General features: G+C 42.1%; 1 protein-coding gene across 1 annotated transcript in view; it reads left to right on the forward strand.

Moving 5' to 3' along the window:
• The window catches only part of ext1b (exostosin glycosyltransferase 1b), a 129,297-nt gene that overhangs the window by 80,651 nt on the left and 23,654 nt on the right, over positions 1 to 24,992 (forward strand). Inside the window, exons 2-6 of the mRNA XM_085262930.1 lie at positions 5,888 to 5,981; positions 9,132 to 9,239; positions 11,152 to 11,271; positions 17,831 to 17,963; positions 22,160 to 22,278. Coding sequence (XP_085119056.1) covers positions 5,888 to 5,981; positions 9,132 to 9,239; positions 11,152 to 11,271; positions 17,831 to 17,963; positions 22,160 to 22,278 — 574 coding nt within the window. The remainder of the gene's footprint in view (positions 1 to 5,887; positions 5,982 to 9,131; positions 9,240 to 11,151; positions 11,272 to 17,830; positions 17,964 to 22,159; positions 22,279 to 24,992) is intronic.

The following is a 24,992-nucleotide window of genomic DNA, read 5'->3' on the forward strand; positions in this document are numbered from 1 at the left end:
AGGCAAAGAATTGATCATCTATTTTGAAATCTGAAGCCGGCATGTGTCCGCTTTATTTGTGAAATTAAATGGCTAATGAGGGTGTCGTGGTAACAAGAAAGGGAAGCTATGGATTTACTGGTCATTATGCCTTAGCCTGTGGCCACGAACTATGAGTAGTGACCTGAAAGAATAACATGGCTGATACAAGCTTGGAATCAGCTTCCTCTGTGGGGTGTTCAGGCTTAGTCTTAGAGACAGGGTGAGGGGTTCGGAGTAGAGCGGCTACTCGGCCACTGCATCTGCCTCCTGGATGCCTCCTGCATGCCTAGGTGAGTTGTTTAGGGCATGCCCTATCAGGAGAAGGCCCAGGGACAGAGATGGGACATGCTGGAGACATTATATGTCCTGGAAGAGCTGGGAAGGTGGAGAGGGAGGTCAGGGCATTACTGCTTAGGCGACTGCCCCCATGACCGAGATAAGAAGCAGAAGATGTTGTACCAGCTGATTATACCTTAGTGGAATGGAGGGGTAAGCAGATTTCAGTTTCCCTCTCCACTTTCACCTTGTACCCCCCATCTGTCTGAAAGACGCACCTTTTCCATGTAATTACGTTGCTACAAATAAAGGCACTTAATGACAGGTTGCCATGGTGAGTGTGTGTAGGCTCTTGACATTGGGGTTGGTGAAGAAATGTTACTTAACTGCTTTACACTTGTTGTACATTGGGGAAAACGCACACACTCAAAAAGTCTTGTTTTCTGGACACTTTCTGTTTCCCGCTCCCCGAATTGTTGGCTGCAAATGTGGCGGCTCGCGCAAGTGTCTGAAAAACATAAACACACGATCACAGCCTGCAGGCACGCAGCTAGGAGGTGTTTTTTTTTTTCCCCCACCGCTAACTCAAGGACACAAAGAGGAGAGAGAGCCGGCAAGAAAATAAAAGAGAGACAGAGAGAGCGAGAGGGGGGTGGGATAGAAGGAGATGATGGTAAAGGAAGGCTGTGCAAACAAACACGACATTTAAAGGAAGGAGGAACGTGGGTTTGTCCACCAGGAACTCGCCTCCTAGAGGTCTCGTCATGAAACCTCATCACATCATCTAAAACCACCAGAACTCTCGTGAAAAGAAAATTATCGGTTTTAGGCACAATCCCAGTCGTACGATTAAGGTGCAGAGCAGGTGGATCATGTGGGAGGGAGCCAGCTGTCACATCCTACCTAAAATCTGCATCCAGTAAGCCAGTGATTTCCTCGACACTTTCTTATAGTGGTCTTAAGATATCCCAAAACCTGGTGCTAAAAAAGTTCTTTCCATGTCCGGCTGGGTCGGATAAATGGCAAACATTTGTGTCGCATTAAACATGTGACAAAGAAAAGTGCAATGGCTGGATAAAACATGCTATAGGGCTGTTGCGTGTTAAATCCCACATTGATATTCAGTGCCATCAGCTGCTGGTCTGTTTTGTGGGCTGTTGCGTGCACGCACACACATACGCACACGCGGGGACACACACACAGATTGTCCAGAGAGACAGCTGGTGTGAAAATATGGGCTAATATAGCTTCTTCGTCTCCATCGACAGGTGACGGAACGTCAATGTGAGGGCGTGCAGCTGTCGCTTGTTCTTGCGGCGCGCGCATCTGCGAGTCTGTGTGTGCGATAACTGTCTTATGTGCTGTGCAGAACGCTGCGCCTGTAGGTGTGAATGAGGGTGGGATTTTTATCACAGGCTGTCATGTCGCCGCACTTTATTAGAGCTCGGCTGGAGAAGGGACAAGGCACCATCAGCAGTCGCCCATCAGTGTGTATGTGTGTGAACAAGAAAGAGGGAGAGAATTGACTGGCTTCTACCTTTGACCTGTCAGCGTGGGCCATAGTCAGAGAAACACACCAAAGGCAGCATCAGCAATCACCTTCACACTTCCTTACGTGCTACAGCACAGCCGCTCTGTTATCAGTAGAGTAGAAGATACATGTAAAAGTAATCATGCAAATGCATTACGGGCACCAGGCTACTGCTAATTAAAATGATCGTGTTTATGCTTTATGCCAGTTTATCTCCTTCTTATCTTCTTAATGCTAAAACACGCTATCAGATCTGTCATTGTTGCAGGAAGATTTAGTTTACATTGTTTTGATTATTGTCTTCATCACATGTGGTGTCATGAAAATATGTCTGAAGATCATTTATGAAGGATGCTTCCTTTCTAATGCGCCACTGGCTGGTAATTTACCTTTGACTATACATTGTCTGGGAGAAAATGCCTTGTTGATGTTAGAGGTCAGAGAAGAATAGCCAAACTGCTTTTAGCTGGTAGGAAGGCAACAGTAACTCAAAGAACCAGTCGCGAAACACCCTCGCTGCAGGAAGGAGCGCTTTCACAGATCATTCATCCCAACAGCAGTTAGACTCTATAACTCCTCAATCACGATGTCATAAGTCACTGGGCATTGTGGACATCCACAGTCACCACTTCATGCATAATGCACCTTCTATGTGTATGGACGTGTGTATGCATATGTATATTTAGTGTGTACCTGTGTGTGTGTACGTGTACATGTCTATACTTATAGATATCTATTACTTACATAGGAATAGTAGTGGTAGAATAGTTATGTTATAACTAGTTTATAGTTTATGTCTTGCATATTTCCACAACCATATCCATAATCACATACTTTGTATGCTACCGTTGTATATAGTGTATTATCTTACTTATTTTATATTTGTTTGTATTTTATTTGAGTTTTTGTATTTTCCTTCTGCTATCTGTACCTGAGCCAACCAACGCAGAAGAGCGTCTCTGTCAAAACTTGCCGCAGATGGGCTACATGTTCGGGTTTTAGGCTCAGAATTTGGCGTAAACAACACAAAAGCATATCAGGCTGCTGGTGGTTGTGTAATGGGGCATATCTTCTTGGAACACCTGTTAGTATTGTTGAACATCTTTTAAACAGCACAGAGTAACCGACTATTATTGTTGACCGTGCCCGTGTCTTTATGACCACAGTTTACCCGTCTTCTGATGGCTGCTTCCAGGCAGATTGTAACATGTCACAAAGCTCAAATAACCTCAAACTGGTTTCTTGAGCATAGCGATGAGTTCACTGCAGTTAGATGGCTTCTACAGTCACCAGATCTCAATCCAATACAGCACTTTTGGGATTTGGTGGAACAGGAGATTCTCATCATTGAAGTGTATTCGACAAATCTGGAGCAACTGTCTGATGCTATCATGTTAATATGGACCAAAATCACTGACGGGTGTTACCAACACCTTGTTGACTCTGCCACAAAGGCAGCTGTGAAGTCAAAATGGGGTCCAACCTGGTGTAACTAACACATTAACATCAGCATTTCCGTGTCAGGGTCAATTATGGGGACATTATAGCAAAAAAGTCATGAATTACCTCTTATTTTTATTTTATAAAAAGTAATAAATTACTCCTTGAAAGATATAACATTACTTCCGCATTATTGGGCAAGATTGCCTGAAATGCATGATCGCATAATAACCAGCTGACGATGCAAGTCCTAAACTGGGATTATTCTTTCCTGTACTGCTGGTGATGGACTTCACGTGGACTGTTAAAGAAGTACAGCAGTGATGTCTGCTCAAGCTTCAGCTGTCTGTGTCCGTGTCTGCAGCAGAGTTTAATCTAGGCCTTAGAATACGTGCCCACACACTGGAAGAAATCCCTGTCCTAATGAGGCCAGAATAATAACAAGATATTTCTTTTGGAGAGACAGGTATGGGTAGAAATGGAGGCCACAATTCTACAAACCTGACTGCTCATCACAGCTTCTCCTACCCGTTGAAAATCAAGCTTTGGCTCCTTGACTGAGGTCAACATCACTCTGGGTCCAGAGTTCTTCGTTACTGGCTTTGCAGATGCTCAGAAAGAGTTAATGTTGTGTTAGATGCTGCTGTTTCTGGCCCGGAAAGTCATTTGTGCTTCACCATTACATTCTCATCCTTTTTTGCAATAAAGATTAACGTTCATATCTCCATTGCTCAAAAGTTGAAGACGCTTCGTCCTCCTGTTGTGCAGAGAGTTTAAAAACTTACCAGCGTAGCAGTTTGAGTAAGTTTAGTGTGATTATAGAATTACAACCTATTACAGTGTTAAGGAAAAAAGTGTCATTACAGCCAACGCTGGTCTGAACACACAACCTGTCAAAATATGAGAAAGCACCGAGCATGCAAACATGAACACATAGACTGATGCACAATTTGTCTATTTCTGATGCACACACATGCACGCGCAGAGCCAGCTGTGTGGTGGAAGCAGGTGTCACTCTCAGCTCATTACCCCTGGCTGGGTTGATCACCCTGTTTGGAGAGCAATAAGATACACCTCACTGGAGAAATAGAGAAATAGAGGGATGAGCGGGGGAAAGCAGAGAGAGGAAGATGGGGAGGGTGGGAGCTTCGGCCTCCTGCTCCGAGAGATAAAAAGAACCGGGACAGGTAGCAGACAGAAGAGGGGAGGTGTGCACAGGTGGATGTGAATCTTGAGATTGGGGGAAAGAGAAGAAAAGGGAAAAAGATGTAGAAAAGCTGTGAGAAATAAATGACAGGAAGTGGAGGACAACATAGGTGGAAGGAAAAAGCAGAAAAGAGGAGGCTCGGTGGAAAAAGGCAAAAGCAAAATCAGACACTCTGGGGACCTTAAATAATAAAATAATAATAAAATCAACTCGTGGTTTTGTTCTTGCTGTGATTTCGCACATACACCTTGTTTTCCAGGAACAAGGGATTATTAGCCAGCTGCTGACTTGTTAAACCCACTTTACAATACACAAAAAGCAACGCTTTAAATGTGAGAACTCCCCTTTCTCTTGAAATCCCTCAGATAATTATTGTATTTTACCTTGTTAAAAAAGTTGTTTGAGCCCTCCTGATATAACTGTTTGGTTTTTATGTCATTAAATGTGTGGGAGTGTGTGGAAAACTACATGCATAACAGTAGCGCTGCAAAAGAGCAACATTGTGATGCATCATCTTCTTGCAATCATTCAAAATATTGTAATATGAATCAAATTCTGCTTTTTGGCTCTTTAGGACAGTTTTGTTGATGTTGTTAGTTACACAGATTTCATACTCTCATAGATACTAAATAATTGCAATATGATAATCACTGTGTCATGATAACAGCATTATCATGGGCGATGATTCCAGATAGCATCGTATCCAGAGTCACATCACAATTTCCACCCTAATACATGTTGTGGCAAAGATTTCATCCCTTCATCAAACAATCAAACAATTGTCTAACTGACTGATGAGAACTAGCTCATACAGCATGCAATCGTCTAATCTGTAAACCGGTGACACGTGACTAGAGACACCACTCTGACTACCACAGGTTGCTAGAGAAAGATGGGCAGTCCCAAACCAGATGGTGAGTGGTTGCTGGCAGTTGCTAGGTGCAACCTTTTCCAATTGCAATTGCGTCTTCTTCGGTCAGTAACAGATGCAGTCGACAGTAATGTGCATGCAAGACGGCGACTTGTCTGATGACGCTCCCCAACAGCTCACTAAGTGGTGGCGGTGAACCTGGAAACGGACGAGTAACAGTTGCACCTTCTGCAGCTTTTTGGTTGCACTGGCAAGGCAACGTGTTCTGTTTCTAACCATTCAGAACCCTTACAGAGAGCTAGTGAAACTGTGGCTACAGGGAGATCTTTAGGTGCAGCTCTCTCTTTGAGACTGATGGTGACAACTGGTTGGGAATACACATTTTCCGTTAGCCTCCCGTGGTTGTCCATGGGAGGATGACTTGTCTCCAGGCCTGTGTGGCTGATGATCACTCACATGTTTTTCTAAGCCCGTTCCTTTAGTGTCATTTTCACATCAGTGAACTCACAACACGTCTGTGTGTGTGTGTGTGTCCCTGCAGGTACGACTACAAGGAGATGCTCCACAATTCCACTTTCTGTTTGGTGCCCCGCGGCAGACGGCTGGGCTCCTTCCGCTTCCTTGAAGCGCTGCAGGTAAACAAGCAACACACACATCCACAGCACTGCGAGAGAGCATTGCTCACTGCTCTAAATTCAAGCTAACCAGCAAATATCACTATGAAGAAAAATAATCACTACCTACACTCAACCTTCCACTTAGCATTTGTTTTAATGGTGCTACCTCTAGCAAAGGATCACTAGATCATTACCACCTTAATTTTCAGACTAATAGTGTAATTAATATAAACAAACGAGACCTTCGCTGAGAGGATTAGCTGCTGCTTCCTGCCTCTAAACACTGATATTCATTTTGCAGATACACTGTTAAATTGTTGCCTGACTTCATGAAAAAAAAAAAATAAAGATGGTTTGTTTTTTTTATGCATTTGCATAGACATGCAGAGACCGTTTGCTAGCTTTTTGCTGCCCAGGTTTATATTAAGCTAGATTACGGGTGAAACTGCTGCACATAATAAACATAAGTCATCATAGTAATTTCCTAACACTGGCTCTGGATTCACCTCCAGTTTGCCTCTTCCTGCCTCCTTTTATTTACATGCGCCAATCGTTTTCTTTTTTCCTCCTCTCTGTTCATCCATTTCTGTAACTGCGCAGCACTCTGCATTACTACTGCACTGTCCTTTACCTCTCCTTACCGTACGCCGCTGTCCACAGAGTGCACTCACATAAGTGTGCTTATCTCACTATCAGCTGACACACACACACATGCACGCGCAGAGAACACTTCACTCAGGAGGCAAATTTGCCCTCTCCTCTCCTTTCTCCATTTGTCACACTCACTCCAACCATCGAATTCAAACCGTGACGACAAAGAGAGAGTATTTGCCAGCTTTGGTCTTTGCATGAAAAAGCAATTCTTCATAGAGGTCAGCGCTTGTGTGCGCTTGTGTGTGTGTGTGTGTGTGTGTGTGTGTGTGTGTGTGTGTGTGTGTGAGAGAGACAGCAGCAGAGCCTGAGGGCCAGTTCTGGTTTAGCTGACACCTTTATGACCTGGGAGCGACAGGGCCGTCATCAACATCAAACCACAGACACACACGCACACACCAGCTGTTCCCCTGTACCTCTCCTCTCACCCCTCCATCCTTCTGCCATTCCTTTGCCAAAGGTCATCTGTGGCTTTACTAACTCCCCACCTCTCATATCATTCATATCTGTTTATCCGCGTTCATCTGCCTTTTCATCTTTTATGAATTCCCTTCATCCCTTCATCGTTCCTCGAGCTCACCTCCTTTTGAGTAATTAACACACCCGCTCCTAATGTCATCATTTTTAAACGTTGATGTGAAGACATGAAGTGAATAAAACAGCCAGAGCGGCCTGGTTCCTTTCTTTGATTTTCCAGACTTGTGAATGATTCAGACATTTTCAGAAATCAAATAAACTGAAACAGGGCGAGTAATTAAGGAATTCTTTTTGTGAACGTTTCACCTCTTGTAGTTCTTGTCGCAGCAGTGTGAGAAAATGTTTTTATGAATCTGGCTTTTTAAAATTTTTTCCACACATCTGAAGTTGAGTCTGGACTCCTGTGCTTTCAGTTCATAATGAGATATAGTTGGTAAATGGCCTGTATTTGTATAGCGCTTTACTTAGTCCCTAAGGACCCCAAAGCGCTTTACACCACATCCAGTCATCCACCCATTCACACACACATTCACACACTGGTGATGGCAAGCTACATTGGAGCCACAGCCGCCCTGGGGCGCACTGACAGAGGCGAGGCTGCCGGACACTGGCGCCACCGGACCCTCTGACCACCACCAGTAGGCAGTAGGGTGAAGTGTCTTGCCCAAGGACACAACGACCGAGGCTGTCGGAGCCGGGGCTCGAACCGGCAACTTTTCGATTCCGAGACGAACTCCCAACTCTTGAGCCACGATCGCCCCCCAATAGTTGTCTTGCTGTCTTTGCATATAGCCTGTCTATTAGCATGCAAATCTAGAAATGTTACGTCATACGCTCCTAAGATCCCAACAGGTTCATATTAACCACTTTTGCAACTATGAGCCAGTCAACATGGGTTTAAGTCCAAATGTGTCACATTGTTCTGTCAGAGTGAATGCAAAAGGAAAAAAGGCCGGTCGTGTCCTGTAGGATTTAAGCTGCTCTAATCAATATTAATCAGTATATTAATAGGTCACAGAACAGGTGCTGCACCTGTTGTTAGTAAACCTACATGAGCACCGACTCGCCCAATTAAATGCTTTTGTAAGCCATTTCTTCTTAAGGGCGTTTGGTTGGAATAGCACTTAATGTCACAGACCCTTCACAAGCTGAATGAGGGCAGTGGTGTAGTGAGAGGGTGGAGGGACCCGTTTGAAACTTATTAAAGAATAGCTGGTGTGCACATGGCGTCATTTAGAGGCTCAAGTCAAATAGATAGATTAGCTAGATTTAACATGTCAGATAATCCAGTAAAAAGTAGTCCAAAAGCAGCTGTACGTGCAATATTTGCTGAAACTAAGTAGTCGCCACCTTTCAAGGTGCACAGAGATGTTTAAATAACAACCACATCCACAGGCCTGTGGTTTTCCCCAGAGGAATCCATCATGAGTCATATCTGCAAATTTATAATTGAAAAGATGTTTGCTAAATATTTGAAATTTCCATCAAAAGTCTATTATTTAGAGGAAACTGTGGCTTATTTGTCAGGATTCGTATTTCTCATATCTAGGAAAAAATAAATAGGAGTGAATAAACTCCATGAAAGTTCAGGATCTAGTCTTAAGCTGGTACAGTTGACTGAGCAAAAAAAGGTATGTCTGCTTGGATCGTGGTTTCTTTCCTTCCATTGGTGTTTTTTTATCCACTGTATGTCCAAACCTAAGGGGGGCTTAATGGCTGAATAGTTAGGAATCTACAAGGCTCTTAACCTCCACCTGAACTTTTATTCTTTCTCTCTTCACGTTTCCTTTTCTATTCTTCTACCGGTCACATTGTCAAATAACGGGAAAAACACTAAAAGTAAACTCTTTCAATTCAAAGAAACTCAAACACAGATAATAACAGAATGATCGATTATTATGAAGTCCAGTTATCACAGCTTTATATAAACAGAGCTGCGTATTGTCGCTGTAATGACGAGGATCAATATCCAGTAAATCAGCCGAGATTAGGCAGGTAGCAATGATTCCAGGCCTCACTCTCTGTATGTGTGTGTCTCAGGCTGCATGTGTACCAGTGATGCTGAGTAACGGCTGGGAGCTGCCTTTCTCCGAGATCATCGACTGGAACACGGCCGCAGTCATCGGCGACGAGAGGCTCCTGCTGCAGGTAACGGCCCGTAGACGCGCTCGCACAACAATCACATGCTCTGTATATCACCTGAAAGTGACACGGCGAAGAGAAACCGCAGCATTCCCACAACTGAAATCAGACTCTCTCTCTGACTCTCGATACCCTCGGCACACGCTCGGTCTTCACCATCTTCACCATGTTTGGTTTTCTAGCGACATGGCTGTTAACTAAACAAAATTCAAGCGGCATACCAAGTCCCAGACTGCTTACAAAGCCCCACATTGTTTTGTGAGAGGGCAAATAAATAAAACCACCAAATGGATTTCGTTGGAACGGCTTGAACTTCATAGGGGGAAAAGTAATTATACGCCCATTAAACCTTAATTTGAATGAAGTGTGTAATAATATTGTTTGACTTTGAGTTTTATAATGCAGGAGCTCCATCTCGGCTTTCTCTGTGCAGCTACAAACAGGTCTGAGACGTCCTGGATCGTTCTCCAGATTTATGTATTTTGCTGCAGTACAATGGGGCAAGGTGCACACAACACCCACTTAATATGTGTGTTTTTCACTAAATGTGAGATGCCTGTACTCTTTATTAGAGGTATTTATCGGAACCACAGAAATATCTAGAAAATATTGCTCGTACAGTGGATCTACCTCTCCAATAAACATGCTAACAGATAGAGGAATGTACTCTTTACTAGAGTGGATAAATACCGTTTATTGGCCATTATCTCCCCTTTACTGTGACAAATGGTCACAACAGAAACTACACATCTATTGGAACAAAGGTGTAAAACTGTCCATTAAATTCCAGCTGAAGCATTTAAAGCTTCTCTCTCGTAATATTGTTTGACTGATAGAGGCCGTTAACTTTATTCCTTCTTTCATGTGCTTTGTTTCCTTCATGAACGGCACATATTTGTCTCCTGTAAATGCTGCCGGTTTAAAACAAAACATTTTTTAAACCTACCTTGAGTTTGTGATGTCTTCCTCCCCTCATTCCCAGCCAGTCACGGCAGATGGTCGCCCCCTCCCTCAGCCTGGTTCTGCTGGAGGTTTCTTCCTGTTTAAAAGGGAGTTTTTCCTTCCCACTGTCACCAAGTGCTTACTCAAAAGGGGTTGTTTGAATATTAGGGTTTTCTGTGTTATCGTAGGGGCTCTATCTTAGAATGGAAAGAATCTTATTTGATGCTTTATGAATAAAACTGAATTGAACTGAGTTACACAAATAGGACTTCCTTCTTGATTGGGACTAAATTCTGCCAGGTTAAAAAGAGACAGACAGAAAACACAAATCTTCTGATGTTGCTGCTATTTTTTACTAAAACTTGCTCTGAAGTCTTGAAGTTTTTGAAAAGATCTAAATCCTGGACCTAATCACTAAAAGTTCAGCAGCTCACTGCTCTCTGTGAAGGCAAAGAAAAAGTACACAAAAGAAGAAAACGAACAAAAGGTAGACCTGGGTCACAGGTATCATAACTTACCTCAGGTGACCTCAGCAGGTCACATGACAGGGTGGGGCAAGGTCTCACAGTGGTTTCACTCGTGGTGATGGTAATGATCCAGGTCCCCTTCTTACACCTTGGCTCACATGACAGCTTGCATGAATAATCCGTCGTAGTAGCAGTAGTACTCAGTAGTGGGTCCCAGCAAAGGGGGAAACCCCCACAAGGGTTAAGATTACATATCTGGAACTCCAGTTTTGTTTTTAGAATGAAGGAGACATAATTCCAGCTGCACTTTTTTTCCCCAAGCTCTAAAAGTTAGCATGACCTGGATGACTAAGAACCTACATGTACATGTAGTTCACATCTACATGCATATGTCTATGACAAGACAGTAGAAGCAGGTGCATACCCACAGCAAAACGTTTTCATGCCCAGATCAATCGTTCTTCAACAGCGATGTGCAATACTGATCGAATGCCGTTTGTTCTTTGCAGATTCCCACAACGGTGCGCTCCATCCACCAGGACAAGATCCTGTCCCTCAGACAGCAGACTCAGTTCCTCTGGGAAGCCTACTTCTCCTCTGTGGAAAAGATTGTTCTGACCACCCTGAAGGTGAGGAGTCAAGACGCACATGCACAGTTGTACAAACTCTCCTTCGTCCATTATCAGCCTTTCTCTCCGAGGGCTGCAGTGTCACTGCAGACTCCATAATCGCTGCGCTCTCTGTTTGGTCTGTTTGGTGTGAGGCTAAAAGTAAAAACAGAATTTTTCTGTGTTTTTTGACAGAGAGCAAAGAAAAAATGGAAATTGCGGAACGTGTTCATGTAGAATTTCTCACAGGCCGCTTTTTGTTTTTATTAAATGCTATTTTATGATATATCAATAGTAGTTGCAGCAATTGGCGGGGTAGTACTATTTATAATGCCACCAGTAGAGACAGTTACAGTGGCTTGCAAAAGTATTCGGCCCCCTTGAACTTTTCCACATTTTGTCCCATTACAGCCACAAACATGAATCAGTTTTATTGGAATTCCACGTGAAAGACCAACACAAAGTGGTGCACACGTGAGAAGTGGAACGAAAATCATACATGAGTCCAAACATTTTTTTACAAATAAACAACTGAAAAGTGGGGTGTGCGTAATTATTCAGCCACCTGAGTCAATACTTTGTAGAACCACCTTTGGTGCAATTACAGCTGCCAGTCTTTTAGGGTATGTCTCTACCAGCTTTGCACATCTACAGACTGAAATCCTTGCCCATTCTTCTTTGCAAAACAGCTCCAGCTCAGTCAGATTAGATGGACAGCGTTTGTGAACAGCAGTTTTCAGATCTTGTCACAGATTCTGTGGGTGAAGTTTCTGAGGTCCTTTTAGGTCCATGGAAAGTTCTCACACATCCCTTTTAGCGTGTTTCACATCAGTGTAGTCTGCATCTGTGTTCAACTCTGAATATGACAAAAAGGCCAGAGGGTGTTTGAAACAATCTAGTTTATACAACATGTCATCCAAACACGTCTAAAAGCAAAAGTGTTTATGGTTGTTTCAAATGACCCCGCTCAAAGGCAAGGCAGTATGCCTGCTGGCAAACGCTGGAGCATGATGCGATGACAGAGGGATTTGGAATAACAGTGTGCTCATCTGAAGTCACTTAAAGTGACTGTAAGACTGTAGCTGTAAATAATTTAAAAATAAGAGCATCAGAGAAGTATTCAAAAGAAACCCTGCATACTTCCGCGTCTCGGCCAGACACAGCTAAATCATTCTCTAGACTGCTTGGTTCAAAAGGTCATAAAATGATGGGACTATGTTGGAAGCTAGAAATAAACAACTTAGGTCTGTAGGTCGTCACGATATTTTGTAGTTGGGAGGCAGAAGTGTGCATATTTATATGAGACGGTGGAAATACTGAGTTATTCTTGTTGGCAAGGTGCATCCTTAAACAAGATTTCACACACACAGATAACTGTTAATTAGTGCTTGTACAGTATATAAATGTCATACTAGAGTTTTACTCACCAGTAAAACCACAGCGCAGACTTCTCAGACGGTCAGTTAATACAAGCGTACAGGAAGCCATGTTATTTATCAGATAGTTAAATATCCTGAGGCACCGACATTACAAACGGCATTGACAGGTCCTCCTAACATGTCATAAGTATACTAGCCTGTGCTGATAACAGAGATGACGTAGAACAAGGATGTACCTTCAAGTTTCAGCTCTGGAAGCTGCTAAAATGAAGCCAGTGCACCTGCATTATTTCCAGTGACCAGCAGGGGCCTACTCTTGTGGTCCTGATGAGATTGTTTTCTAATTTGCTAATTTCTGGTCTTATTAAATAAAATATGAGGTTTGATTTCTACATTCTGATCACCATTAGAGTGCAAAAGGAGCATACATTAAGATGTCAGAGCGTTGCCCCTCGGTTTCTCTAGCAGATCCCTCAGTCTCTTCATGTGTGGTTTTAAAACGGCAAGGTAATGACGTCGACCACAATGCTCAGTTTGTGGATTCAAAACAGGCCTCGGTAAATCAGTGGGTGGCATCACAGTGGCTACAACCGTCTTTTATATGCAGCCACAGCTTTAATTATTCATATCTTTCAGACTTTAATAAAATTTGAATTGGTGAGATATAAAAATCACCCATCATAGTGGTTAAAAACTGGGGAATAGGCTTATTTCTGCAGTAAATTTGGGCATTTTAACATCGGAGTCTACGGGGAGCAGTCGCTTTTCTAAGAACTGCTGTTGTTCAGTTAGATTTTGCTCCTGCTCTTTCTTTTCTTAAAATAACTTAACAAGCAATGCACATAGCTACATGCAGGCTTGATTAGCAGCATGCACATGGATTAGTAAGATGAAAGCAGTATAGGTAGTCATGCTATGGTAGACGTATTAGTCATTTAAGAGGTTTTAAAGGATGGGTTAATAAATCCATGCAATCCAAACCAAACGTCAACCACAGGAGGCACAAAACTGAAAACTACTCAAAAGTGCCAGAGCCTCCTCCCAACCCCATATTATCATGCACATTGACTTTGTTAACAATAACCCAGTTTAAGGAATCTGCGAGTGGAAAAACAATTTATCCACTCAATCCTCCTCCATCCCTTATTATTAATTTTAAACAAATTGTTTATGGATGCAGGGATAACACCGGGGCTTACTGCTAGTTTCATGCTGCGGTTGCAAATGTCTCCTCCTTCCTGCGTGCTCCCTCATTCAAGCACCCCATCACGCTTTTAATTTCCTTTCTTACTGCATTGCTGAAGCAAGATTCCCCTCTCAATGCTACAATCTCACTGACACTATAACCTACCAGATCTTACACACACACACACACACACACACACACTGCACGTAATCTGTCGTGACTTCAGTGTCTAGAGTTGTCTGATTTCAGCTAGCTCTACATCTCTAGTCTGTTTTCTATCTAGCCATGTCTCACTGTGAGCTATTACACACACACACAGACACACACACGCAGTCAGAAACACATCTCCATATGTCAAGATGTGTCAGGCCAGATACACACGGCACCACCCAGGCATAACCTTGCTGACATGTTGTCACTCCACGCTGAAGTGCAAGGTGACACGGCCTGTGACTCAGCGTGCGTCTGTGAGGGTGTGCGCGTAGTTTGCCTGCATGTTTGTGTGTGTGTGTGTGTGTGTGCTGAATGGGGCAGTGGCTAAACGTTTAATCCTGACTGACTGTCCTGTTAAAAGAGCAGAGTGGGGAGAGAAGGGGTGAAGAGGAGTGGGGGTGACATATGTAAATGGCGTTGCAGTGGCAGGCCCCCAGATAACGAGCGACATGGTTTATTCATCCTGTTGGGCCTGCACTTGCACACACACACACACACACACCCAACTCTACTGCAGATCTGTAAGGATACACACATGCTCAAAACACACATATACACTCTGATATCTTGACAGATTGAATCTGCTTGCGCGCATTTAAAAAACACACTTGCCTGTTTTATTGACTACCTGTGTGTGTGTGTGTGTGTGTGTGTGTGTGTGTGTGTGTGTGTGTGTGTGTGTGTGCAGCGAGCAAGCAGGAAACACAAGTTCAACCTATCATGCGCTCTTTCCTGTCAGGAAGCAGCCACATTTCGACCAATCACAAGGTCAATATCGCCGGATTCCGTGCTGCTGGTACACCTATTAAACTCACCTATTAAAAGCGAGTTCACAGTGTGCTCCCACGGAGGCAGGATTTATCTATCATGCTCTAATTGGTTGATTGTGGCTGTTCTGAGGTGAGATTGAGTCGTCCATCATGTCCCGACTGAGGGCTGCCGACGGGGGAGGAGCAGCAGCCAAGCGAGCAAAATTGCCCCTCATAAGGTGTAAAGGGCTTGAGGGTGTTAAGGTGGCAGGCAGTGTTTTTATAGAGAAGTTAACGGATTCCGAGTTAATCTGTTTTTCTGAGGCAAATGGTTATCGACTGCCCTCGGGGACAAAGCTCGGAAAAGTAAAAGAGACTCACACGGGGCTGATTTTTTTTTTCTCCCCCTTTCTTTCTTCACATCCCCGCCTCACTATGATGAATTTTTATGCCGCTTTGTCAATATTATTACAGTAAGGCCCTCGAGCTATGTTATTAGCTTTTCTTTTTTTTCTTTTTTTTTTACAATTTGAACAGCTATCAGCAGCTCAGCCATCGCCCCACCTGACTCTCTCTACTTCTTTCCATGCTATGTATCCATCCTTTGAGTTGCCAAGCCAAGCAGCCAGCACCTTCCCGCTCAATAGCGGCCATAAAACACGGCCGCAAACCCGTGTCTGTTTTACTGAAGCAATTTAGCATGGCTCAAGGGCACAGCAGCAATATCTCTTTCTCCTGTCTGCCTGTTCAGCAGAAGCCCGGTGCGAGCTGCAGCTGGGGGGAAATAGTGCCCATTCTCACGTCCGACCCGTTTGACTGACTGCTCTATTTGGGCGCAGAAAGGATTGGGGCAGGCCTGACTGACTGGTGCTTAGATGCAGCTGATGACTTTGTCCGTGTCCACCGTTTGGCTCTTATACCCACCCTCCCCCCACTGTCTGTGTGACTGACCGGCACAGATGCTTTTTGGCTTGAGGAAAGAAAAAAGAAGGGGAAGGGGAAAAAAACAGTTTGGGTTGTCAGCGGAGAAAATATTGCACAATAACATAGATTTCTTTCAGCCTCGCTTTGTGCCAGTGCGATTCACTCTTGACACAATCAATGGCTGCTATTGAGGTGATACAAAGCAAACATTTGCAAAGCTCAGCTAGCTTTTTGCTTTCATCTAACGCCCGCAGACTTACTTTTATACCAGTTTTTTTTCTTGCTTTCACCTCTAATACACCGACTGAGTTTTGAATAATACTCGAGTATTATTCAGAGCTGAAAGGAAGGAGGGGGGTTATTGTAAGTTGGTGCATTAGCCGTGTTGATTCTCATTCACATTTACGACTGTCTTCTTCTTGGCACTTTTTGTGAGAAAACTCATTTCTCAGTGTGAGATATTTTATAGACGTGATTACAAGGCTCATTGATCAAATCCTTCATTCAGCATAATCTGAAAGGCTTACGAATGTTCGCTCATCTACACAAATATTTCTGATTGTTATGAGTCCTTTGTGATCTAAGAAGTGTTATTTAAAGGTAATCTTTGTTGGGTTCATGCTGCTTTTTTTGTGTGTTTCTTCTGAGTTTGAATTAATGAAGAAGCGGCACAAACGACAGAGTGGCCCGAGGTATACATAGACCCTGCTGTAATTAAAGCAGTACAGTTTTAATCCTGTAAAACAGACTCTGGATTCATATGCACTGAAACTTTGAGCGGCCTAGCAAAAAGTCAGAGTAATGTCCAACTGCACTCAAGTGAGAATAGCGAAGGTAATTAACCGTCCCGGTGGATTCGCAGCCAGCGAGGCGATGGCGTGTGTCCCGAGTCCTGTGCGGTCCACAAAGGCCAAGCATTTCCAGTGAGAACATGTCTGAAGTGCATTTGCAAGAGGACATGCCTTGACTTAACTCTCCCAACTCTGTCCAGAGTGAAAGCTGCCGTTCAAAGTCCTCACAGATAAACGCACCATTTTAAGTTCATTACTTTGCAGGTATTTTTGGTATTTTTAACCCTTTAAATTTCGTACAACTTTTAAACTAAGCGCTAGAACCCCGATGATCTATCGTCTATTTTCAAATAAACTGGGATCAGCTTTTATAATAGCTGATAAATTAAAATAAAAAAAAGTAAAGACTATACAGAAGAAACACCCTGAGTGCTGACTGGCAACACATATATGGAACAAAGTTGTTAGGCTTTTAAAAATATATTTTCTAATTAGTTTTTAATTTTCATCTAATTTCTAGCTTTTAATTAGGTTTAGTTTTTGTTAGTTTCCAGATTGGGTTTTCTAGTTTTAGTTTAGTTTGTATTAGTTTCTGGGTTTAATTGTTTTTGATAGATAGATAGATAGAACTGCAGTACTTTTTGAGGGCAGTTAACTCGTTGTCATGTAAACATCTAACAATTCAGTAAACACATCAAAATGTCATCAAGACGACCTGTGATAACAATTTTTTACCAAACTGGCAGAGACATATTTGTATCATTTTTCCTCTACATCTTTACTTTGGTTACTTGAGTCACAAAATCCTTTCAGTTAGCTTTCATTATTTCAGGAATCTAAATTTCATTTTTGTTTTATTTAATTAAAATTGTTTTTTTTTCTTTCACATCTAGTTTTAGTTTAGCTGACTTTTACTTTAATTTTGGTAACCTTGTTTGAAATGCCACAAACAACAACTTGTTGTGATAATAAAACCAGATTCTTTTTAAGCCACATTGTCATATTATCTTAGTAAGAACTTAGATTACATTTTAAATGTGTAGCTATTTCTATTTTTTTATTTGTTGTGTCTGAAAAGAAAAATAATTATATATATATATTAGATTGTTAATTCACCAAATATTTGTACTGGTATTGATATCGGCCTTAAAAGCCTAATATTGGCAGGGCTCTACAAAGTCCCCGCAGCAGCACAAAATAAAATTAATTGTGGAAATAAAGATCCATCTCATATCTCTCATATGAGACTTGTCTTAATTTATACAGGCTTTATTTAGGCTTTATTTTGTTTTTTTACGTTGTAATCTAACCTGTGTGTGGTTTTGTTCCTGTGTGCAGATCATTCAGGACCGTGTACTAGAGCACGCCTCCAGGAGTAGCCTGATGTGGAACAGTCACCCTGGGGGCCTGTTCGCTCTGCCGCAGTACTCTGGATACCTGGGAGACTTCCCCTTCTACTACGACACACTGGGTCAGTAGCCTTCACACACACACACACTCTCACTGTAAAGTGCTGTTACGCTTCTCCCACCCTGCATAGCCATTAAATTGTCACAGACTTTTTGAATAAAGACAGTAGATTTGTGTGCAGCTGTGGTTGTGGACTTTGCACAAACACTAGAAAAACAGCCTTGGTCTACTGCCCTCCTCGAACGGCTGTGAATAGCAGCAAGTGGAGTGGACGAACAGGCCTTTGACGGATGTTTGTATTAGCGCTGCTGACACATCGCCGCGTCCATTAGTGGTTTTTGAGTCAGCATTGCTACAGCTTCTGCCGCTGCCCGCTACGGTTCAGCAGTGTTGATTCCCCCCCCCCCCCCCCCCCCCCCCCCCCCACCGCAATCCGCGACCCGGGAGCTGCTCCATCCCTCGCTTCTCCACTCCATCATCATCCGCTGCAAACGTCCCCACGTGCACAAAGTCATAGATGCCCAGAAAGCAACAGTGCGAATGCAAAAATGTGTCGATGTAGCACCCGAGGTGGAGCGGATATTAAAATGGATGGGCGCGGTGACAGGCATGGATTACAACACTGGCAAGTTTATTTGTTTGTCAAAGAGGAAGCAATTAAACACGGATGGGTTTTTAGGAGACAAGGTGGCTTGTCGCTGACGGGTAAATGAGTGAAATCAAAGAATGTGAGTTTGCTTCTAAGAGATATTTCTTCTTGTTGTCCAAGAGCCAATAACAAGACATACACAGACTCTTTTTCATGCAGCATATTAACACTCAGACTCACACAGCAGGAGAAGAGTTTGTTTTGATTGCTTTAGCAGAATATTCCTTTTAATAAGAAGCAGAAATAAGTTTGGGTTTTTTTAGGATGATCATAACATACATCTTTAAGAATAGTAATAATAATACCCTGAGCAAAAATACTCATCCATCTCTAAAAATTAAAATATCATTAAAAAAAAGTTTCCTTTTTCATAATTTAACTAAAAAAATGTAATTAAAAAAAAGTAAACTTTCATATGCTCTGTGTTCATATTCAGCACATGTAAAGTGGGTGTTTTTCGTGTTTATTCCAATGACTTTCTTTAAAGAAATCCAGTATCTAATATTATTAGAATGTTTAATTTTGGGTTTAACTAAACTAAATAAACTAAATACTGTTGATCTCTGAGTACATGTAACAACAATCATGGGGAAAAGTTCATTTAAGAATTTGGGAGCTCTTCACAAGGACTGGGTGGATGCTGATGCTGGTGTTGAGTATCGATTAATTTGTGTTAAGACAGAGAGACAATGTCAGATGATCTTACCTGGTCCTCTGTGTTTTATCAGGTCCAAAGTCAATGCAGCCATCTACTGGGATAGTTTAGAGCACTTCCAGCCTCCATCTGCTGACAGGCTTTATGGAGATTTCTTTTTCCAGCAGGAGTCCTGCCCACAGCACCAAAACGATTTACATGTACTTTTTACTCACTATGTTACTGCTTTACTGAATTGACACAGCAGAAAGAAAAGCATATTTATTATATTTATTTATTTTTCATTAGCTCACCTATTATAATTTTATTAAGGCTGAGTTCGTCATAGTATCGCCGTTGTGTCCATTTGCGTATGTATTTGCCTAGGAGAGAGGGATTTTCAGCCAACCGAAACTCCAAAATCCTAACAGGATGTTCCTTCACACGGATGACACTGTGCGTCAGTCTAATGTTGATTTGTATACAAGTGTACTCAAACAGGGGAGGGAGGGGCAGCAGAGTTCACCCAGAATGCAAGAAGTGTAACTGTAACAGTAAAAATAACAAAGTGAATATAAAACATTACCTCAGATACTTTGTTAGAATTGACGCGATTGCGCGAAACCTCAGTCGAGAAAAAAATAGTCACAGTCAATAGTTTTTATCTCTCCAGCTCGCTGCTTTGTCTCTCACTTTGGGTCCGGTAAAACTTCTGTATTGAGACGCACCGAAACACATCAATAATGTTTGAGCATCTCATTCATAAAAATATCAGCAGTAAAATTAAAATGGGCTTCTCTCTTCTGGGAAAGCTTTGGAAAGTGGCTGCAAGGATTTCCTCTCATCAGTATTATTAATGTCAGCCACAGATGTTGGTCTGGCTGTCAACCCTCATGTTTTGGATGGGGTTGAGGTCAGGGCCAAGACTCAGAAGCCAAACCAAAGTGGGACTGATGGGGCTTGACTTTCCACTCTGGGTAACAGGATAAACCTTAAAGTGTCACAAGATGATTGTTGGAGTAATGATAAAATTATGCAACAAAACATTAGTTGTTGTTGTTTTTTATTTGGGCTTTTGCTGTTTTGTTGTGAAATTTTGGCCAGTTTTGCTTTTTATGTCTTCAAATGTTTTATTTTAGTGGTTCTCAACACTTAAAGTGGGACAAAGATGACCACAGTTTGGAGTGAAACTTATGGTCTCAGTCATACAGGCAAGAGACTGGGTGGTGACTGCCTGGCAACCTCCAGTCACTAGTGAAAATGTGTCATCTCTGACCAGCTGGTGTGTGTCTGCCGAGAGCAAACTGAATCAATAACTTCCTGATTTCTTTGGTCGCTTGCAGATTGCCCCCATTGCCTGCATGAAAGACAACTTCAAACATTTGCTAACTAATCAATGTGCGGCACACACTGGAAACTGAGAACATTGCATATTACAGCTGCAACAAACACATTTCAGTAGCAACTTTTAATTTGAAGGGGAGCGATCTCCATTTACGGTTTGTTCAGTTTCACAAACACGAGAAGTTGGTGAGGTTTTACAAACAACGAGCTACCACGGCAACTTATAGTGACCAAAGCTATCGCGATGAGGTTTTCACCTAGCAACAGCCAGCAACCACTTGCCAACCAGTCAGGGAATACACATTTTTTTTGCCAAGTGTCCATAGTTGGGGTTCACAGACCAATCTTTAGGCCTGCTTGACTTGGGAGTAGCACTTGGTTTCGCAGCGACTGCCACAACAACCATCAGCAACCACTCGCAGCTGACCAGAGAATACTGATGGTTGCCAGGTGATCTCCAACTGGTCTCTGAGTCCCACATGCGATTTATGTAGGAGAAAAACACAAACAAGAGTTTGCAGGAGCAGTCGGCTTGCATTTCTTTTTCTATAACATTCAAGTATATGTATATTTGTTTTTTTGCAAATAAAAGCCAAAGAAATTATGAATTACAGGCCTCATGCTGTTGTATTAAAACAATCCATAATTGGTAATTAGTTTAAAGTCTCGACTCTATCTAGTATACAGTCCATGCAGTATTTCTTAGACGAGGAGGGTCATTGTAAGTAGGAAACTGCCTCAAATTGCTGAATCAGTCTTTAATCTGCCTGGCGTACTGCTTTAAAGTTTTAGCCAAAGAAATGTGTAATGTGCTGATGCCGGATGAGATAAAAGCCACTGAGCATCATGTGCTAAGAGGCAGAAAACAGCATGCACATTCAAAATACAGAATATGCTGCGTGATAATAATCCTGCTCCTTGTTTTCTTCAATGTTTCATGAAAGTCTGTTTATGAGCTTGTTACAGTTTTACATCCCTAGGTGTTAAAAAAGTCGGCAGTCTCTCTACTTTTTATTACAAATCTAAAGGATAGTTTACCAAGTTTGAACTATATTCCTCTTCATAAAAGTTGCTCAGTGGCGGAAAGGAGACTCATCTAATGCTGTCTCCTCCCCGCCATGCTTTGCTGCCTTGGATTAGATTAGATTTAAATTAGGAAAACTTGGACGTCCTCTATGATCCGTCTTGCTCAATATCTTATTTCCTCCTCATTTTCAGCCTCAATTACTCTATCAAGTCAGACTGAATTTAAAGTCACATCAGCAGTTAGCAGTCGTGTGTTTATTGGGTTGCTGATACAGCTGAGGAGTTTTTAAAATGAAATATTCAGTGATCAAAAGATCTGGCATTTTCAAAACACATTAACAATGTTGAATATTTTAAGAGGGGTTTGAAAAACTTCCATCGCTGACAATTATGTAATCTGTGCCACTGAAATGCTGACATACTGGTTTTAAGGAACAGCTTTCACTGAATATAGATATGAGGTGTTTGGAAATGCAGAGCTCTGGTTCTCACTCGGCTTTGCTCTTTTCAAAAGCCTGAAATTGCATTGATGGGTTGACAGTCTGCTCTTTTTGCTGTTTTTGTTCAGAAATACATTGAGTGTTTTCTGTCTGTTGCGTTTCAGGTATTAGACCGTACCCGAAGTTCACAGCTGTCATCCATGCCGTCTCCCCTCTGGTGTCCCAATCTCAGCCCATACTCAAGCTCCTGGCGGCCGTGGCCAAGTCCCAGTACTGTGCACAGGTACACCATTTGTGTGTTTGTGTGTGTGATTGTGTGATTGTTCACTCATTATCTCAAGAATCCTCCACTCGTCTCCACCGCGCATCTGCTAAATTGTGCCGTGTTATGCGGCTCGCTCGTACGGCTATTTTGCAATCGTATTTTCCAACCAGGGCAGCAGCAGAGCTCATCCTCCATCACCATGTGCTTGTGTGTTAACTCCGGTGGATTGAATTAGAGCAGCAGTTTGTAGCGGTGCTACATCTGTCTCCATGGCAGCCAAACCCCCTTCAGCACAGCTGGAGATGGCATGTATCGATTCCCCTGCTTGCTCCTTACTAAAGCGGGAAATGAAATGGAATTTGCTCCCTGATGGCTGTTTTTTGTGTTTGCCTGAGTGTGTGGGTGTATATATGTGTGTGTGTGTGTGTTTTTTGTTTGTTTCTGCGACCAGCAGAATGTATGACCAAGTGAGTTTGTATTTTGTGTAGGAGGAATGCATTTTGGATAGTAGTACATGTGTTGGTACAGGATTGCAGGGCATGTTAATTGCATCTTTTTGTTTGCTTGCCATCTTTAAGGCACTTGTTGTTTGTAATTATAAAGCCCACTTGCATACATGCTGTAGTTAAGGCATGATGTAGCCTGGATCACGGTTATTTTCTCCTGGAAATATCGCTCATCGTGAATCACTCTCTTTCATCTAAACATGTTGATTCTACATCTGACCTTATTCACTGATGCCTTATGGCCATTTTTGCCCGTATCTGTTACTGTGATCACTGCCCCACTGATGGACACAACAGCTTGTCTAAAATAAATAACAGTTTATTAAAATCAGGATTTCTTAGCTTGTCCATCCATCTTCTTATATTTATCCAATTCAGGGTCATGGTGAGACTGGAGTCTATCCCAGCTGTCATAGGGTGAGAGGTGTGATATACCCTGGACAGGTTGCCAGTCTGCTGCAGGGTTAGGGAGGCCATTAAGCTTGCTGTTCTCACCCTGGCAAACGGCACCGTAAAACAAAAGATGTGTCAGATCCATCAGCACAAGCCGGCCGGTAGTGCATCTCTTGATTTTTGAAACCTCACTCGTCGTGCCGCCGCAGCCAGGTTGAAGACGTGAGTGTTTACAGCCGTGTCGGTTTTTACAGCTGTTTTAATGATACATGGGTACAGAAGCTCTGAGTTTGAAACTCTGAGCTTTTGTACCCATGCATCATTAAAACAGAGGAAGATGTTGCACCAGTTTCAAAAGATGAAACTTTTTGGAACAAAGTTTTGAAAGACTTTCAAAATAAGTCTAATTTCTTTTCCTTTGTTTCTCTGCTCTAAATTTCATTTAGCCCACAAAATTGTACAAATATTTTTCTTTAATATTTTTGTAAATGAAAAATACACCTTGAACATACACTGTGAAAAACGTTGATTGTCATGTGTATTTATTTATAGCCTGTACCACAGAAAAATTACAGAAGCTGAGCCCAAGTGCTTAAGAGTCGGGCACGTTTACATTCAAGGTGGCCAAAAAACACAGAATACATGAACAAAAACTCAAAGGTGTCTTTTGTTGTGTTAACTAATTATCATGAAAAGTTAAAATCTCAGTGATGTAGTGCAAAGTGTCCAATTTGCAAACTGGACACTGCTCTCCCCTACATAAGCTGCCTTTATAGGTGAGAAGTATCAGTATTGGCAATATTGGCCCAATATTTGCAGCTGAGCTGACAACCATTCACTCACACATTCACACCTGTGGCTAAGTTAGCTGGAGAACTTGGGGAGAACATGCAGAAAGGCTCTGAAAACACAAGTAGGGCTGTGCGATATGACCAAAATCTCATATCCCGATATAAGAATTCTACCGATATAAATCACAAAAATGTAACATTTTCTGTAAATTCTGTGAATCTCGGGCAGCTCGACTTGCGGGAAGTGCTTCCAGCTGCGCGTCATGTAGCTGGAGTCGAGTGTTTTAACCGATGCATGAAACTACACATTTTTAGACATAAGTTGTAAAGGCCGCCGTTTTCTTTGAGTATTTATTACACGGCGTGCTGCGGGGAAAAGCCTGTTCTAACGTTTGAGTCTAAGGTTTATTTTCTAGCACCTGGCGGCTCTTTTTTACTTCTCATCCTTAAACAATCTGCTCTTTCACGTGATTCAGTTTATTTTGAAAAGTCTCAACAGGATATTGAGCTTTATTGTGAAAGGTTTATGTGGAACATAAACAAGCGGACACGCGATGCTGTTACCGTCTTTGTTGCTAACCACAACGCATAAAAACAGGTGCTTGTCCGTCCATAGTGTGGTTATATTAAATATAAGAGAAAGAGAGAACTTTAAGAAATTAATATAGCCACTACAGTGACCACCAAAACGATTAAAAAATATTGCCGTAAACAGTTTATTTTGCGACACCACGAAACAAACGATAGCGTAAAAGGAAACGATAGACGTTTTTATATCGTCATCCGATATATATCATTATATCGAACAGCCCTAAACACAAACACTGTTTTATCAAGAAATATACTTTCAACATAAATAACTGAAGGAAAAAAGAATAAACCTTACAAAAAACAATGTTTTATAATACTATAAAATATATATTTAGTGAAAATGCTAGATGAGCCTTGTTTTAATCCAGAGGCATCACTGGTATGACTTCAGACCAAATAATTTAAAAAACCTCCTTCTCTTTCTAAGTCAACATTAATAATTTTTATAATA

Source organism: Mchenga conophoros, linkage group LG22 (genome assembly GCF_057382185.1).
Source record: "Mchenga conophoros isolate Kocher_MC1m ecotype Shallow Benthic linkage group LG22, M_conophoros_male_GT1.1, whole genome shotgun sequence".
NCBI classification, from domain to species: Eukaryota; Metazoa; Chordata; class Actinopteri; order Cichliformes; family Cichlidae; genus Mchenga; species Mchenga conophoros.